A 19,176-nucleotide genomic window follows, 5' to 3' on the forward strand; every position below is an offset into this window, starting at 1 on the left:
TACTGCCAAATTGTCTGAAACGCCTTTGGAGACAGCTTATGGTAGAGAAATGAACATTCAATTCACGGGCAACAGCTCTGGTGGACATTCCTGCAGTCAGCATGCCAATTGCACGCTCCCTCAAAACTTGTGACATCTGTGGCATTGTGCTGTGTGATAAAACTGAACATTTTAGAGTGGCCTTTTATTGTGGCCAGCCTAAGGCACACCTGTGCAATAATCATGCTGTCTAATCAGCATCTTGATATGCCACACCTGTGAGGTGGGATGGATTATCTCGGCAAAGGAGAAGTGCTCACTAACACAGATGTTAGACAGATTTGTGAACAATATTTGTAAGAAATGGTCTTTTGTGTGTATAGAAAATGTTTTAGATCTTTGAGTTCAGCTAATGAAAAGTGGGAGCAAAAACAAAAGTGTTGCGTTTATATTTTTGTTCAGTGTATTTTCCAAGCTAATGTAATAATTAGCTTCATATTTTATGGAGAGAGACCTTCAGTTTCTGGACCAGCCCCCTGACCCCAGATCAGCAATCTTTCTCGGGGAGTGACGTGGAGGAATGGTGGGGTACATCCATGTGGGGGTTTCTGGGTTTGTGGTCTCTGAGTGACGGGGAATGAGCCAGAGGTACCATGTAGTACTTCCATGGGTGCACAAGCTAGTTATCAGCACTTTCTTTTGATGATGCTGGCTAGAAGTGGGCTGGTAGCTAATTATCCAGCCTTGGTGTCTTGCAGCCAGCTTTCGTTATGCAAAAGTGGGCAAAGTGAGTTTGAAAATTAACAGAGTGCCGAGTATCGTTGAACAAAACATGAAATCTCTTAAGCTTGTGTTAACCACAGACCTTATTTCAGGCAGCTAACAAAAAAACCCACTGACTGAGACGAGGGAGTCAGTATTTCCAGGTTTTTGGACTCATTCCTGCAACAATCTCAGCATCCGTCTTCACTCCTGTCAGCACATTTATTGCATGATCGCAGCTTTCCACAATATGACGGCTATTCATGAATTACTGGCTCATGGTTTCGTGGGATATGTGTGAATTTGTGCACAAGAACAGCTCTTGTGCTGTTGCATAGAGATGATACACCATCTCGTCTAGGTGAATTGGTTCAGCAGGTTTTTAGAGCGTTACAGAATGGGGCATTGCAAGTAGTTGTATGTGTCAGCTTGTCTCATTGTGAATCTTTGGTCTGAACTGGGCTTTAGCAAGAAATATGCCGTCATGTCCGTCTGTATCCAGTCTAACATGCAGCAGTCGAGGAACAGTTGAAAGAGTCACTGGCACTAGTAATAACTCAGGGAACATACAATATTTGATAGTTTCACTCGCGTTTGAACGCACAAAACGATGGATCTTCCTATAAGGAAGTGACATCATCAACTAAGGATAATGCAGTAGGACCAAATTCAGAATAACTCAAAACTGTTAAGAAGCTTGACAACAATTATAATAAAGGAATCTGAAACAAGTAGACTACAGAATGGGTCACAAAACATAGACTTTCCCCTGGAGACACATGTTCGGAACTGTGTGAACTTTGAGCCATTTCAAGGTACGTCCTCACCATGTTCCTAAACCTAACCACAGTAACTTTACCCGCCTGAAAATAACCTCAAAAACTTTATGTCAGTGACGTAACTTTAAGTTAAAGACGTAATGTGATTTGTGGGGCGCCAATTTATAGGATACCAGGTGAACTGTTGTGTGAGGATACTTTGATCTTCAGACACAACCAGGACCACCATCTTTTCCTAACCTTTACAAGGTGCTTTAGTTTCATAAACAGAAGCATAAAAACATTAATCATGCTTTAGAAAATAAAATCTATGAATAAATTCATTAATGTTTGCTCATTAAGCTGATACAAAATTATTCAGGTGATTTTATGTTTCTTTCATATTTTCTGCTACAAATTAAAAGAATATAAACACAGTGAGGCTGCACGACATCACTGAGCTTCCACTGTTCACTTTGTGAGGACTGGGTGCTAAAACTGTGAACAGACACATGTCAGTGCCTTGCTCAAGGGCACCTCTGCAGAGTAACAGAGGAGGAGGAGGAAACGTCTTCCACCTCCAGGTCTCTGCTGCAACACAACGGCTTTAAAACTGCTAACTGTAACGCTGTATTATGTGTGTGTGTGTGTGTGTGTGTGTGTGTTAGTGTAGCAGTAATGTGTGTGTCACTGAGTGCAAATGTGTGTAGTAATATATGCACGCGTGTGGATGAATATTTATATGCGTCTCTGCCTCCGCTGCGATTTGCATGTGATCTGAGTCTGCCAGGTGGAACATGGTATACAACACACACACACACACACACACACACACACGAGACTGTATGAGAATGAAACACCAATCGTCATTGATTGAAGATGCTTTTATTTTGTTTAAACAGCAAAATAAAAGCACTTCCTGATTTTTTTCTTTTTTTTTCCAGTTTTATAGTGAAACTAGTCTTTTTTTTCTTTTCTTTTTTAAATATGACGGCGCGATACTAATTTATTAATTTGGTGAATTAGTCACACATTAATTTGAAGAATGAATCAATGAATCCTTTTTTCCTTCTGTAAACTTTGACATTCTGTCTTTGACAATAAAGTTACAGCAGCTTGAAGACTTCATCCTTGAAGAAAATCAAGTGTATTAGTCAGGGATAAACCATGAGAGACCACACACACACACACACACACACACACACACACACGGCAGCCCAGGAAACCCTCTTTAATCCCACCTCTTGATCTGCGACGGTCATACACACCTGTTATAGGACTGAGATCAAGCACACACACATGTACACAGACACACATTGAAAACACAGACATACCGTACACACACACACCTTTATCTGCGCACAAAAACAAGCATTCCTACACACACGAACAAGATCCACTCAAGGATCTAAAACAGACTTAATAAGAAAATCTAGTATCACCACTGTGGGCTTCAAACATGTCAAGTTTCTTTTACAGTTTATATCCATGTCTGTGAAAACACAGATCCTTCACACACAGAAGATCTGGACCACTGGTTCCCAACTGGTCCAGCCCCAGGGTCCAGAATTCTCCTTACTCCTTAGCTCAAGGTCCACACAGTTTAGTATCTTCAGCATCATACTTGTGTTTGGCCACATCGTTGAGCTAGTCTGCTGTCTCTGTCAAGTAGCTGTCCGTTAGTCACTCACTCTACAGCAGAAAGCAGCACTTCAAAATAAAAGCTCTGTGCTGGAAATTCACTTGACAGTTTGCAAGTCACTTGCGGTCCATTCAGAATCGACCTGTGACCCACTTTTGGACCACGACCCACCAGTTGGGAACCAATGATCTAAACAATCAGCACAGTTTCAAGATTAGAGTCACCAATTCAGTATCTGACCAAATGTCTCCCCTTCTGTTCATATGACACTGAATAATGTCCAGAAAAGTGTTTTATGCAGAACATGATGATGTCACAATCAAGCTGACCTTTGACTTTTTGGATACAAAATGTCATCACGTCATTATTTTATCCTGTTAGACATTTGTGTGAAGTTTTGTCATAATTGGGGTATGAACTCTTGAGTTATGGCCAAAACATGACCTCCAAACACCAAATTCTAATCAGTTCATTCTTATGTCCATGTGGACATTTGTGCCAAATTTGAGGAAATTCCCTCGAGGCATTCTTAAGATATCTATGAATTCATGAAATGAGACGGACTGGGTCACAGTGACCTTGGACCAACTTTGGTCAAAGTCTAATCAGTTCATTATTGACTCAAAGTCAATGTTTTTTTAAATTTAAAGAAATTCTCTCATGGTGTTCTTGAGATATCGTGATCACAAGAAAGAGACACACAATTCTTATCGGATCATCCTTGGGTCCAGGTGAAGATTTCTCTTAATTGTATGAAAAAGACCAATAAATTACAGAAAAAATGTTTATAATTGCAAGAAAATGATAATAATTACAAAATAAAATCCAGAATGACACACATGAACTGAAATCGGGAAAACTAACTAACATGAAGGACTGTAGACACCATGAGTCACTCACAGCAGAGTCCTGCATCTGATCGGGTACCCGTGGGTAAAAAGCTTAGTAACCGGTAAAAACATGTATATCAATTCACGGGTATGGGCGTGGGTGAAAATTAACTACACCCTGGTGGGCAGCGGGTGAGAACAAAAATATATTTTTTTCATTTTTCAGAATAAAACGCAGTAAAAAGCTGTGTAGTATATGTGCAATATTCTGACATCTAAATCACTATTATCAAGCTGCAGCTCCTTTTATTTTGAAAGTCAGTGACACAAGTGTAACCTTTGACCCCGTGGTCACATCGGTCACCGACGTGGAGGACTCCAGCCATGAAACTTTGCAGGCCGAGGATGAGGTGGCAGCCTACATGGAGTTCGGATCCTTTGGAGGTTTGATGGTGGTGGAAGGAGCATGCTAACATGTTTCCTAACCTGGCAGTGATTGAATGTTTTCACCATCCAGTCAAAGAGACGTCCAATTCAAGAACGGAGAACCAGCTTAATGTGAGGGACTGGAGCCTGGGGGGGTTTAATCAGGGTCGCGGTCGTTTATTAACGGGTGCAGCTTTGACTTAGATAGAATGACGGGATTCGAGTCAGTTCTGGTGCTGAACTTTATGGGTATGGGTTTTCAAAAATGGACCTGTGCAGGACTCTAACTCAAAGTCTCATAGTCACAGCCACAATCTCTCTCTCTCTCTCTCTCTCACACACACACACACACACACACACACACACACACACACGGAGTACCTATTGTCCATGGTGGGATTACAGATTTCCATATGGATCACCTCATTTGATGACAGATAGTAAGACTATAAGCCAGTGACTGATAATATATTCTTCTGTCTTCAAGGAGATCACACACACACACACACACACACACACACACACAAGCACACACACACAGATGTTGGTCAGATCACATAATCCTGTCTTCGCAGAGTGTGAAGGAAGAGTCAGCAGGTTTAGCATGTTAACACTGATCCTGTGTGTGTGTGTGTGTGTGTGTGTGGTCACACTGCAGCTACACATTTACATCTCCGCGGTGACACCCAGCACAGTGAACACAAACACAGCATCTGTCTGTTTGTCTCAACACCAGCTGCGTTCAAAGTTGTTTCCGTTCCACTTTTTTAGATCAGTTGAACTTCCTGTGCTGAAGATTAAATCACCTTCATTTCACAGGTATCTGAACTATTTATTTTTGTTTTTATTGATCGTTCCTTATCTGTACTTGTTTTCATTTTCAAAACAAACTCAGCGTTTGGTAAAATTATCTCTTATATTATCTCTTTAAAAAAAAAAAAAAGCTTAAAAAAAAGAGAGAGGTTCAAAGATGGCCTTTGTCACAGTCTTGCGATCAAACACAGCCTGGGATAAATTCTGACAGTGTCAGAAATTTGGGATGACCATCTCACTGACTGCTGTTACCACCTACATCTACTAACCAACCAATAGAAATGCAGCATGAAATGATGCACTGTTCAGCGCTAAACCCAAACACACAGACAGATAACAGCTCGCCATGGAGGCAAAACAAACTAAAAGAAATGTGTGTGGTTCCAGCAAAGAGGAAACCTTGTGGTGGCGTGGCAGCAGAAGCCTTGCCTGTATGATGTGTCCTCCAGCTCTGACCATGATCACGTAAAGAAGGACGAAGCAGAACTGGCAGGTGAGCAGCTAGCAAACACACCCGGACACACCGCAGTGTATAGTGGCCATAAAACTTTTTCAGACATTTTTATAATATTTTTCTTTTTTGTGTTGATTGTCAGCTCCTCCCATGGCATGTGCCTGTAACTGAAGACACTCCCTCTCATCATAGAGCTCACCTGTGTGTCCTATAAAATGTTTGGTAGCTCAGTGTCTTGTAAAACCCTGATGAAGACGGTCTAGTCGAAACGTTGGTACTTGAATAAAAGAAAATATTTTTGCATCGAGTCTTAGAGTGTGTGCCTGACATCTTTTTTCAGATAATATTTTTCTAACATTTTATCAATATATTTTTGGACATTTTAATAATATTTTTTGGATATTTTAATAACATTTTTTTCCTGGATATTTTAATTTTTTTTTTTGGAGATTTTATGACATTTTTTCAGACATTTCAATAACACTTTTTGGCCTTTTTAATAATATTTTTTGGAAATTGTCCCAACTTTTTTTGGACATTTTGTTAACATTTTTTGGGGGGATATTTTAATATTTTTTGGACATTTTATTTTTTTTTGGACACTTAAAAAACATTTTTTGGTCATTTTAATAATATTTTTTGGACATGTTCTCAACAATTTTTGTGACATTTTGTTAACATTTTTCTGACGTTCAATAATATTATTTTGGACATTTTAAAAATATTTCTTGGACATTTCATCAAATTTTGTTTGGACATTTTAATGATATATATTTTTTAATATTTTATCAACATTTTTTCAGACATTTTAAAATGTTTCTGACATTTCAGTGATATTTCTTTCAGAGATTTTGTTTGCCATTTTTCAAACATTTCAATGACATTTTTCCCCAGACATTTTTGATAATATTTTTGGGGCATTTAATTAATTTTATCAATGATAATAATGATTGTATTAATGTGATCCTCTATGTTGTGCTTCAGTTGGAGAAGTAATAACCCTGCAGCATCCTTGCGCACTCAGTATGGGAAGATATTGCATCGTATGTCGTAGGCGCTGTCATCAGACAGTCTGCAGACATCAAACTCATTGTCTTACCCAAGTTTATTAGATCCATGTCGCACAGTGTAGCTGCACTAAACTTATAAGATTGATAAACTCTCACAGTCTGCAGGAGGCTTGATGCTGTGTCCAGTTCTCCTAATACATCTATGGTGTGGAACAAATGAGATGAAGCACAGATGAAAGTGTTCAGAGTGTCACCTTATATCCTGAGGACTTGATGTGCACTCCTCTCTTCGTGAGCGTCGACTTCATCCTGATAAAGAAGGATCGTTCCAGAGTGTTATCAGGAGCCAGAAGACTGGGACTGCTGGACTCCACTGGGGAACAAACACACACACAGAAACAAACAAACATGAAGTGACTTACAGTTGTTTTTAACTTTATAACATTTATAGAAGACATCAGGAACACAGTTCTTTATTAGATTTTCCACCCTGGATGTTTTCTTGGAAAATTAATAAATGAATAAAGTTGTCAATTTGGAAGTTTCAGCATCAAATAAACACACAGATTCCACATCAGGGCCGACACAGTGTCAAGAGGTAAGTGGTGGAAAGTGCTGAAACCCGAGTTGAATGATTTTAATCGGTGTAAAACAAATAAATACATCCGTTCTGTCAGCAGGATCCGTCGGCCAATCACAGCCGCTGTCAAACTGTCAGTCATCATCAAAGCAGCTCGTGGCAATCAAACAGCGAAATGTCAAAACACATCAGGAGGCGAGACGAGAGAAAAACAAGACAAACAGGATGTTCAGACACAAATTAAAAGGTGTGTTAAGGAGAAATATACAACTGGTCTGAAAGCTGTAATCTTCTTATATCACAACTGTCAAAGTAAAAGTCTTGTTAGAGCTGAACCGTCTCTATCAGCAATATCAAGAGTCACTAAGGTTTCTGCTTTAACCCGACTGTGACGTTTGCATCCTTCAGAAACCACAACCCCCCCCCTCCTCCTCCTCCCCCTCCTCCTCCCCATGCGGTGAGCAGAGTCCAGTCAGGGAACAGCAGCGGTTTCCTGAAGGTGAGACGCTCCATTTGTCAGCTGCCATCAGCACCAGAAATCAACTGCATATTCATAACTTCTCCATCCATCAGAGGGAGTGATGGGAGGAGAGACAGCTGGGCAACGTCTCATCTCACACACACACACACACACTGGGCAGCTATCCTGGTTTTGTTACTGTACTTGCGAGGACCCTCATTAATGTAATCCACTCCCCAACACTTAACGTACGGTTGCCTGAGTCAAATGTTTACATATCCGTTTCTACAAACCCCTGATATCTTACATTTGTGTACGTTTCACACATAACTACATTTCCTAAGTGACGTATGATTACGTGTACAGGAGCAGAGTTTCTCATCTGGAGGTGGAGGGGATGGTGGATAGCGTGACACTTTAACGAGACGCCTGTCAAGCTGCAGACCTCTGTTCAAGACCAACAAACAACAAGACTGTTTGTCACAACCAACCAAACATTTTAAGTCGAAACATGTTCCCTTCCAAACCATAACCAAGTGTTATTTGTGCCTAAACCTGACCACATGCTAACCACAGCGTTATCACAACATCAGATTGGAAATTAAAATACAAAGAAATGTAAAGTTTCAACACATACACTGTGTATGAAACGTACAAATATAAAATAACAACATGGTTTGCAGACACGCACATCTATTCTAGCATTTGGGTTGTTGTATCAGTAATTATTAGGGCTGTAACTGCTTTAAGACTGATGCATGTAATGTGGAACCAAAGCTCGGAAGTGTCGAGCGGAGTGAATGTGTGATTAACTTAACCGTTGGTTCATTCATGTAGAAATATAACGCTGCGTTTCTTCCACCAACAGGGCTCTCATTTTAGTGTAGAGCGTCAGACTGAATTTACCAACGCACCATGTCAGGTCACTCACTCTCCGGGACCGCCAGTGTTACTTGAATAAGTAAACAGTGACCAACGGGACCAGACTGGCCGACCCGTATGCTCTCACTCAGTGGATGGATGATGTCACAGGAAGCCAATCTTACAAAGGAGGACCACACTTGTTTGTTTTGCTATGGAAGCTAACGTTAGCTAATGTGCTAAAAAGTTAGCGTTGCAGAGAAATCCAATATTCCTCTTAATCCCTCCCCAGTTTCTGATGAGGTGGACATGATAACCCTTAATACACATAACCTTATTCATCCCTACAACAGGAAATACTTTTTCCCTAACCTGATATGAAGTGTGCGCTGCACATGTGAGCATTTTTGATGATGGCCTCCGTCCAGTCCTTTGGTCTTATCACATTTAACCATAGTTGTCTTTGTTTTTGTTGACGGGCAGTGGCGGCTGGTTTTGAGCCATGACTCCTTCTATTCTGGCTCCCAATAACACAACCTTTTTCTTTAGAGGACTTTGTGTCAACAAGTTCACGCGATTTGGTCTGAAAGAATTTTGTTTTCCCTCTGTCGATATGTTCTGTGTGTGTGTATGTATCTGTGTGATCAGCAGTGTGTGTTTTTGTGTTGATGTGAACACTGTGTGGCTGGTTGTTTTACCTCCTTTACAACTCCCCTAACACACACACACACACACACACACACACACACACACACACTCAGGTCTCTGGTGGACGCGGCGGTTTGATCAGCGCTGATACGTGTTGACAACGTCTAATCTGAAAAAATTGAAAGAAATGAATTAATATGCAAATTCATCCTTTATAATATAAATGTCCTTGAAGAGAGTGAGACAAGAGGCGAGGGAGGGAGGGAAGGAGGGAGGGGAAAAGAGGGGGAAGAGAGAGGAAGGAAGAGGGACAAACAAATGAGAGGAGGCAAAGAAAAGAGAAAAAAGAACAGATGGAGAAAAGTGAGGAGAAAAACAAAGGAGGGAGACTAAAAGGGGAGAAAGAAGGGTAAAAGTGAAAAGGAAAACTGGAGGATGAAATGAGAAGAGGAAGAGTGCGAGAGAGAAAGGGGAAGGAAGTGAGAAAGTGATGGAAAAGAAAGAAGGAGATGAAATAAGAGGAGAAATGATGGGATTGAAAAGAAGAGGAGAAGAGGGAGGAGAGAGGGATGAGAGGAAGGGCAAAAGGAGGAGAGAAAGAGTGGGTTGAAGGACGTAAAAGAAGAAGATGGGGAAGAAGAAAGAGGGAAGGGGAGCAAAGGAGCAAAAAAGGTGAGATGGAAATCAAACATGACAAAAGAAAGAGAAGTTAGAGGAACAAGTGAAGAGGAGTTAGAGAAGGAGAGAAACAGGAAGGAGTGAAAAGGGAAGGAAAAGAGTGAACGAAAGAAGCAAAGGAGGAGGAAGAGGGGGAAACAGAAAAGGAGAAAAACAAGAACATATAAGAATTATAAAAGTATACAAAATGAAAAGAGGAAAAAGATGGAGGGAAAGAAAAAAGACAAGAAGTTGGAAAAAGAAGAGGAAGAGGAAAAAGGAAGGGAAAAAAGAGAATGAAGGAGAAAGAGGAAAGAGTGATGAAAAAGACTGGAAGAGGAAAAAGATGGAAGGAAGAGGGGACAGGAAATGGAAAAAGAGGGTAGATAAAAGAGTAGAAAGGAAAGAGAAGGAAGGAAAGAGGAAACGAGGCCCCGGAGCTGCAGCTACATTTCTCTCCTCCTCCCTCTGTTCCCCTCCTCCATCCCTCCATCCCTGCATCAGTCGGTCGGCCCGCTCTCTCTCTCTCTCTCAGTCCTCCAGGAAATCAACCTCCGATCTGACGGAGGAATAATGATGATGGAAGGAGGGAGAGGAAACAGAAGAGAGGGAGGACGGACGGCCGTCGGGGGAGCGGGACCCTCTCCTTCTCTCCTTCTCTCCTTCTCTCCCTCTCTTTGTTATTCACTTTGAATTAATAGGATTAGTTTCCCCACAGAAACACACACACACACACACACACACACACACACACACACACACTCGAGATATCACTTTCATTGTCATACACACCCGGTCTCCTCTTTCATTTTATACACACACTTCCACATCAACACCTCCTGCCAAGAAAGTGAAGAGGAGACACAGGAGGAAGGAGAGGAGGAGGAGGAGGAGGAGGAGGAGGAGGAGGAGGAGGTGGAGGAGGAAGAGGAAGAGGAAGAGGAGGAGGGTGGAGAGAAGACGCAGGAGGAAGGAGAGAAGGAGGAGAGGAGACACAGGAGGAAGGAGAAGAGGAGGGAGAGGAGACAGGGAGGAAGGGGAGGGATAGGAAGAAGGTAGAAGAGGGGAAATGGGAAGGAAAAGAAGGAGAGGAGGAGGTAGAGTTGTAGAGCACAGATGGAGAAGAAGCAGGGGAGGAAAAGGGAGGAGGAGAAGGAAGAGGAGTTCTAGGAAGGAGGAGAAGAAGGAAACAGAAAAGGAGAGGGAATAACAGGGGGTGAGAGGAAGAGGACAGGAGGGATGAAAATGGAGGAGAGGAAGAGGAAGAGTACAGGAAAGACAGGAAGATGAACAGAAGGGAGGAGGGGTCAAGGGAGTGAGATGAAGACAATGAATGCAAAAAGAAGGAAGGAGGAGGAGGAGGAGGAAGAAGACAAGGAGGAGTAGCGGAGAGAGTAAAGAAAGAAGAGAAGGAGGAACAGAGGGAGGAGGAGAAGGAGCTGCAGAGCAAAGTAAAAGACGGGAAGGAGGAAGAGGGTGATGAGGAAGAGTAGAGAAAGTGAAAGAAAGAAAAAGAAGATGACAGGAGGAAAAAGAGAGGAGGAGGAAGAGGAGTTTTAGGAGGAAGGAGAAGACAGAAAAAATGAAGGGAGAGCATGTGGAGTGATAGGATGAAGAAGGGAGGGATGAAATAGGGGAGGAGGAGGAAGAGTGCTGGAAGACAGGAGGAGGAAAATACTGATGTGAAGAGGAGTCAAGGAAGTGAGGCAAAGAAAAGATGAACAATAAAAGAAGAAGGAAGGAGAAAGAAGAGGAAGACAATGAGGAGGAGTAGCATAGAGAGTGTGCAGGAGAAACGGATGATGAATAGAAAAGAAGAAATGAGAGAAGGGAAACAGAAAGAGGGAATGAGGAAGAGCAGAGAAAATGAAAGACAGAAAAAAGATGAAAAGGAAGAGGAGTTTTAGAAAGAAGACAGAAAAGGAGAAGGAAGAGCAGGGGGAGTGAGAGGAAGAAGAAGGGAGGAATGAAAAAGATGAGGAGAAGGAGGAAGAGTGCATGAAATAAGAGGAAGAGAAAGACGAAGAGGAGGTGGAGCAGTAATGAAAGGAGTGGGGAGGAAAAGATGAACTGAGAAGAAAAGGGAGAGGAGGAGTCAGACGATTGAGATGGAAAAAAGATGAACACAAAAAGAAGTTGAAGAAGGGAAGAGAAAGAGGAGGAAGACAATGAGGAGTAGCATAGGGAGTGTGCTGGGGCAAACGATGATTAACAGAAAAAAAGAAGAAAATGAGGAGGAAGAGGAGGAAGAGAGGGAGTGAGAGGACAAATTGAACATAAAACAAGAAGTAGAAGAAGACGAGAAAGAAGGAGGAAGAGAAGAAGTGGAAAAGGAAGAGAGGTGGAGAAAATTAGAAGTAAAAAAAGACAAACACAAAAAGGGGAGGAGGATGAGTAGGTGAAGGAGGAGGAGGAAGAGTGGGGGGAATGGCAAGGAAATGAGGAAGAAGAGGAGATGGAGGGCATGGAAGAGCAGAGGGAGCAAGAGGAAGAAGGGCGAAGGGGGATGAAAAGAAGAAGAGGAAAAAGACAAACAGAAGAAGAGGAGGAGGGGGAGGAGGAGGAGGAGGACCATGTGGGGATTCAGAGGTGTTTTCTCATTCAGCTCGTTGCCGTGGCGTTGCCGTGGCGTCTTCGGGGACGACGCTCCTACAAGACAAAGATTAGCGCTACAAAGGCAGCAGGTGGCTGCTGGCTCCGACTCTGGGACCTAATTATCTACGGCACGGAAACTTTCCCCCGTTTGAAGGACAAATGATTAATTAAAAAGAACAACTCACCTACGCCTGTGATCTTTGGACAATACCCAGAGTGCCGAGGGTTTCTCACATGTGTGTGTGTGATTGCGGGGAAGTCTCGGCGGGACAGTGTATCATTGTCAGACAGTCTAATAGCTGCTGCCTGGTTCAGAGAGCCCGTTGTGTCCGACTGATAACTAGCTAACGTGACGGTGGGGCGAGACAAAGCGAGCTACAGCAAGGTCACCGCAACCTCCACCAGCCGACGCTGCTGCCGCCACGACGAGACGCCACCGTGAGAAAGTGAAGGCAGAGTGAGGAATTATAATTGGCTTAACAAGTGGGATATAATACGGCTGATAAGACAGACATGTGTAGCACATGAAGGAGTCATTAACAACTTTAAGTGGCTGAAAATACAACCAGAATCACCGCCTCATGGTTGTATGTTGTATGTTACATGTATGTTACAGTCTCCATCCATGTCAGTGAAAACATGGATGCTTCACACACAGAAGATCTATACAATCAGCACAGTTTCAAGATTAGAGTCACCAATTCAGTATCTGACCAAATGTCTCCCCTTCTGTTCCTGAGATATGACGTTAAAACATAATGATGTCACAGTCACGCTGACCTTTGACCTTTAGGATATTAAATGTCATCACTTTATCATTCCATCCACTCAGACATTTGTGTGGAGTTTTGTCATAATTAGTGTATGAATTTCTGGGTTATGGCCAAAAACATGTTTTGTGAGGTCACAGTGACCTTGACCCTTGACTTTCAACCACCAAATTCTAATCAGTTCATCACTCAGTCTTAATAAACTTTTGCACCAAATTTGAGGAAAGGTGTTCTTGAGATAACGTGTTCCCAAGAATGGGATGGACGAGGTCACAGTAACCTTGACCTTTTACATTTGACCACCAAATTCTAATCAGTTCATCCTTAACTCAAAGTGGATGTTACTGCTGAATTTGAAGACATTTCCTCAAGATGTTCTTTAGATATCACATTCAGAAGAATGACAAAGATGCAAGGTCACAGTAAGCTTGACCTTTGACCATCAACCACCAAATTCTAATCAGTTTATCGCTGAATCTAAGCAAAGTTTTGGCAGATTTGAGGAAATTCCCTTAAGGTGTTCCTGAGATACTGTGTTCACAAGAATGAAATAGATGCAAGGTCACAGTAAGCTTGACCTTTGACCTTCGGCCACCAAAATCTAATCAGCACATTGTCCAAGTAAAGTCCAAGTTAACATTTGTGCCACATTTGTGCCAAGAATGTCCTTCTTGAGATATTACTTTGACAAGAATAAGACAGACAAGGTCACAGTGATCTTTGACCTTTGACCACCAAATTCTAATCCACTCATTCTTGAGTTCATGTGGATGTTTATGCCAAATTTAAGAACATTCCCTCAAGGCCCTCTTGAGATATCATATTAACAAAATAAGCCAGATGCAAGGTCACAGTGTCCTTTGACCACCAAAGTCTAATCGGTTCATTACTGACCCAAAGTGAATGTTTGTTCTAAACTTAAATAAGTTCTCTCAAGGTGTTCTTGAGATATAGTGATCACAAGAATGAGGTGGATGCAAGGTCACAGTAAGTTTTACCTTTGACCTTCCACCACTAAAATCTAATCAGCACATTGGTGAGTCAAAGAAAATGTTTGTGCCAAAACTGAGGGATTTCTGTCTTGAGATATCGCATTTACAAATATGACACAGACAAGTTCACAGTGACCACCAACTTCTAATCTGTTTATTCTTGTGTCCATCTGTACGTTTGTGCCAAGGTCACAGTGACCTTTGACCACCAAAGTCTAATCAGTTCATTATTGACCCGCAGTGAATGTCAGTTATAAATTTAAAGACATTTTTGATGTTCTTGAGAAATAGTGATCACAACAATGAGATGGATGCAAGGTCACAGTGGATACGATGAAACTTAAATATACTAAAGAACTTTAAGCTTCTCTTTCATTTGGCACATTTATTTTATTTATACACTAAATTCCTTCACTGAAAGTCTTTGTTTTTAATCTGAAAAAAAGAAGTTTATTAACCTGAGGCTATTTGACTATTAAACAGGAAACCTTTAGTGCACAATGTGTTTAGCTGATTGTCTGTGTTTTTTAAGGTCATTTAAATATATGTTTATAAAATAGTTTCATTAGGTACTTTGTTTATGTTGTCCTGTCGCTCTGAAAACTCAGAAATGTTCCCAGCAACATAAACATACTGCTCCTGCAGATTTAATGTCACCTTTAAACCCACAATAACTACCGAAAAGAAGAACAGGAAGTGATTCAGGCTAGCTTTTTTACCCCTGCCTTTATGCTAAGCTAAGCTAACGTCCTGGGAGTGACATCAGCTCGGTCACCTGTCATCTGTCCTCCATTTTTCCGATCATATCTCCTCCTCCCTCCTCTTGTTTTCCCTCCTTTTCTTCCTCTTTCTCCCTCTCTCCATCACTTCCTTCCTCACCTCCTCCTCTTCTTACCCACAATGCAACAGCAGGAGCTGAGGGACATCAGAGAGGTGGCGGGCGAGAAGGCAATCATGACAAATGTGCCGTAGCTTGCACGCTCACACACACACACACACGTATATATAGGAATAACCTAAATATACTGTATATAAACACACACACACACACACACACACACACACAAACACACACACACACACACCGCAGGCGTGCGAGGCATTCATCACAGATGGAGAGTATTGTCAGTGAAAGTTTAATTGTGTAAACACTCTGTAACTGTCCTGTCATATTCCTGCCTCTCCGGCTCACTATCGCCTCCTCGGCTGTAATTGAATTGCTACCGTCAGGGGGGGAGGAGGGGGGAGGGAGGGAGAGGAGGAAGAGGAGGGGGAGGAGGAGGCGAGACTTGCCTTATGAATAGAATGTGTTTCCTATCAGGCAGGATTTGACAAATTGTGTCAGGAAGAAAAGCCCAAGTGATAATTTTTCGGTTTACTGAAGGGGGAGGAGGGGGAGGAGGTACAGGTGGGGAGAGGAGAGGATAGGAAGAGGGAGGGGGAAAGGAGGGGAGAACAAGAGTGGGAGGAGAAGGATGGGAAAAGACACAGATAGGGAGGAGAGGAACAAACAGAAGTAGGGAAAGAAGGTAGAGGTCTGGTGGTACAGGTAAAGAGAAGAGGAGGAGAAGACGATGAGGAGGAATAGCAGAGGAAAAGGGAGCAGGACGAAGCTTGAAGGAGGAGACTGAGGGACAGGAGACGACTGATGGCCGAATAACATGGGACATGGCTGCGACACGCCACATAGGTGGAGCAGGGTTCTTTACCTGCTCCACAGACTCCATCTGTGCAGCGTGTGGTTGCTGCTAGCTTCACTGTGGCACAGTGTTGGATAGAATGCTCCGGGATCAACATTGCAATCGACCAATCACAGCCCTGTGACATCATCAGTGTGCTCCTGTGCTCCTTTCAAAATCCCTTTGTGCTTCCTCAGAGCAAAGCTAGGTCTCCAAACTGAAGTTTGTACAATTGAACAAACAACACGTTGAATAAAAACCATGTAAGCTACTGGAGGGTTAGCGAGTTAGCTTGCTAACTACATAGGCTATGCTAACAAGTTAGCTTGCCAATAGGCTCGTCCCTATAGTGTGGGCAGGAGGGGTGGTGAATGGGTCCAACAGAACCTGGACTTTCACCCTGGAACCAGGTGTTTGCTTCCCATTTGAATGTTGAGCCAAATCATGATGTCTTTTTTCTAGACTTAACCTGCTTGTGATGACATCACAGCGTTGGTTGTGGCGTCCCGGAACATCATCAGCAGACGGAGGAGGATACCTAGTGCGTAATGTGTAGACGTGAAAGTCCACTGACAAAGTGCCGATATGTGATGACTTGAGATGTGAGACGTGTTGGTCACGCCGTGCCCGTGGTGCAGTCTTTATGAGGCAAAATCTGACAAAATAAAACCTCCACTTTACGTTAAATTCAAAAATAAAAGTTTGGGTTTAGACACGTCTCACTTTTCACACAGTACAGTGTGAAGTGAAGTGAAGTGTGTGCGTTTGAACGATGGTAGATTTCCTCAAAGCCTTTTCCCACAATGTAAAAGCCTGGGAACCAAAGGTAAAGAAAGGTAAAACCACTCCTCCTCCTCCTCCTCCTCCTTCTCTTCTTCCTCACCTCCTCGCTTCCTCCCTCCCTTGCTTACCTCCTCTCCTCCCTCCACTCCTTTCCTCACCTTCATTCCTCTCCCTCTCTCATCCATCACCATCCACCCCCCTCCATCCTCCCATCCTCCTCCTCCTCTCTGCGGTGATTAAAAAAAAGACTCTTATTTTGACAGTCTTATCAGGACAATGAGCTCAAATCAAACAGCGCTCTAATAGTCTGGAGACGCCTTGATCCTGGCTTTGTCTTTCTTTCTCTCCTCTTTCCTCCTGTCTTTCCTCCACAGAGACACCTCCCCCTTCTCTCCCGCCCCCTCCTCCTCAGTGATCTCCCTGTGACAGGACTCTTAAGGCTCCTCTAAGCTGTCTTTAGCCTCTCCTCTTCCTCTTTTGGGAATGGATCTACCTATGAAAGACAGACAGAGCAGAGGAGAAGAAGAGTGAGGGAAGAAATGCTCGTGGAGAAGAAGAGATGACATGATGGAAACAGAGAGGCAATAGAAAGAAAGAAGGGACAAAAGTATGTGGACACTTGGTTTTAGATGGAGGCTGAGTTTGTGAAAGTAAAATTTCATGCAGCAGAGAGCTGTGAATTTTTATTTACTGTCGGAGCAGATAACAGCAAAGAAAAGACGCGTAGCTCTCTGTTAAAACTGAACGAAAGTTTGATGAAAAGCTTGTATTTTTGTGTCATGTCCTTATATGACCATATTCAACAACAGGTTCTGCAGGGTGTTTATAATGTAAAGATAGGAATCTGTAGACACCTCATATTTCAGTTTCGATTCAGAGGGCTCCAATGTGATTATAAAACAAATATTGATGCATCAAAAACTTTCATTTCTTTCATCTTTTACAATTTTCCTTGCACCAATAATCAAGAAAAACGTGTCTGCAAACCACGGATATGTTACATTTGCACGTCGTTATGTAGCGGATACTTAAAATTTACATCTCTACATCGCTGTATATAATATGTGGTTATGTTTAGACACCAAACCACCTGGTTATGGGAAGAAAAGATCATGTTTGGCCTAACTGGTTATGGTGCCAGAATCACGGCAATGTCTCACAAAAACCAGCTGGTTTGGTTGTTTATTGGTCTCTAACAGTGGTCTGCAGCTTGGCAGACTTCTCACCGAGGCATCACGCCATCCACCATCCCCTCCACCTCCTGATGACAAAGTCAGCTCATGTACTTTGATATAATGCATGTTAAATGTGCAAATGTAATGTATTGGTTTGCAGAAACGTACAAAGCCAACATGTTCTTCTGTTGACTGGGCTGAAGTATCTCTGAAAATCCTGTGGTCAGATTTGGATTCAAACACTGGACATCTTCATTCATTTAACAAGTGTTCTCCATAGTTACAGATGCAGTATAGTGAAATGGTGTTGCTAAAACCCCATCAACAGATCTGAAACCAACTGGAACGCCGACTGTGAGCCAGACCTGATCAACCAAACATCAGTGTTGGACCTCACTAGCTGTCTTTTGTCTGAATGGGAACAAATCCCTGCAGCCAGCAGAGCGGAGGCTGTTATAAGACTGATATATGGAGGTGTCCACATACTTTTGGACACGAAGTGAGGAGACGGTGAAGGAGGAGGGAGGAGGGAGGAAGGAGAGCGTGAAGTGGAGAGTAAATGAAAGAACAATTTGTTTTCTCTGATATGGACGACGAGACTGACAGCCCGTCTTTGTTTTGAACGAGGTCAGAGGTCACAGCGGCACACACACTCATACTCACTCACACACACACACACACACACACACAATAGAGAGATAATAAGTAATTGTCTGTATCTGCAACCTGCATAATTACTTCCAGAGAGAGAGAGAGAGAGAGAGGGAGACGTGATTGAAGAAAGAGTGACGGAGAGTGTAAAAAAAAAAGAGATGGTGGAGGAGGTGTAGAAATGGAAAAAGAGAACACAAGGGAAAAAGAGAGGAGGACAGAGAGGCAGGCGGAAGTTGGAGAAGAGAAAGAGAGTTTTGGAGACAACAGAATCAGACGAACGGATGAAAACACAAAGTGAGGGATCTGATCTTAAAGCGGCACTGCAAGGATTTTTTATAACTAGAAGGGCACTCAGAGGGCGCAGACGTCGGCCCTGGCCAAATGCCACTCCTCACAATGTCAACAAAGGTGAAAAACATGCTATGTCATCCTAACAAGTTTCATGAAAATTGGGCTGTAGTTTTTCTGTAATTCTGCGTGCAAACAAACAAATCACAGCAAAAACATATCCTCCTTGGCAGAGGTAAAGCTCAATGACTGTGTTTACAAGGTCTTTAGTATCCCGGCTTTGAGCATATCCGGGATATGATGTTTACATGGAACACAGAGAAACCCGGTTATTCATATCCCTGTATACATGATAAATAC

At 42.5% G+C, this 19,176-nt stretch overlaps 1 protein-coding gene across 4 annotated transcripts in view; it reads right to left on the reverse strand.

The window, feature by feature from the left end:
• Positions 1–19,176, reverse strand: part of npas3 (neuronal PAS domain protein 3) — a 470,885-nt gene that overhangs the window by 40,500 nt on the left and 411,209 nt on the right. For all 4 annotated transcript variants that reach the window (XM_033642411.2, XM_078175360.1, XM_078175359.1 and 1 more), the window contains one exon: positions 6,929–7,047. In XM_033642411.2, the coding sequence (XP_033498302.1) occupies positions 6,929–7,047 (119 nt within the window). The remainder of the gene's footprint in view (positions 1–6,928; positions 7,048–19,176) is intronic.

The sequence above is a fragment of the Epinephelus lanceolatus genome, chromosome 15, assembly GCF_041903045.1.
Source record: "Epinephelus lanceolatus isolate andai-2023 chromosome 15, ASM4190304v1, whole genome shotgun sequence".
In the NCBI taxonomy this organism is placed as follows: domain Eukaryota; kingdom Metazoa; phylum Chordata; class Actinopteri; order Perciformes; family Serranidae; genus Epinephelus; species Epinephelus lanceolatus.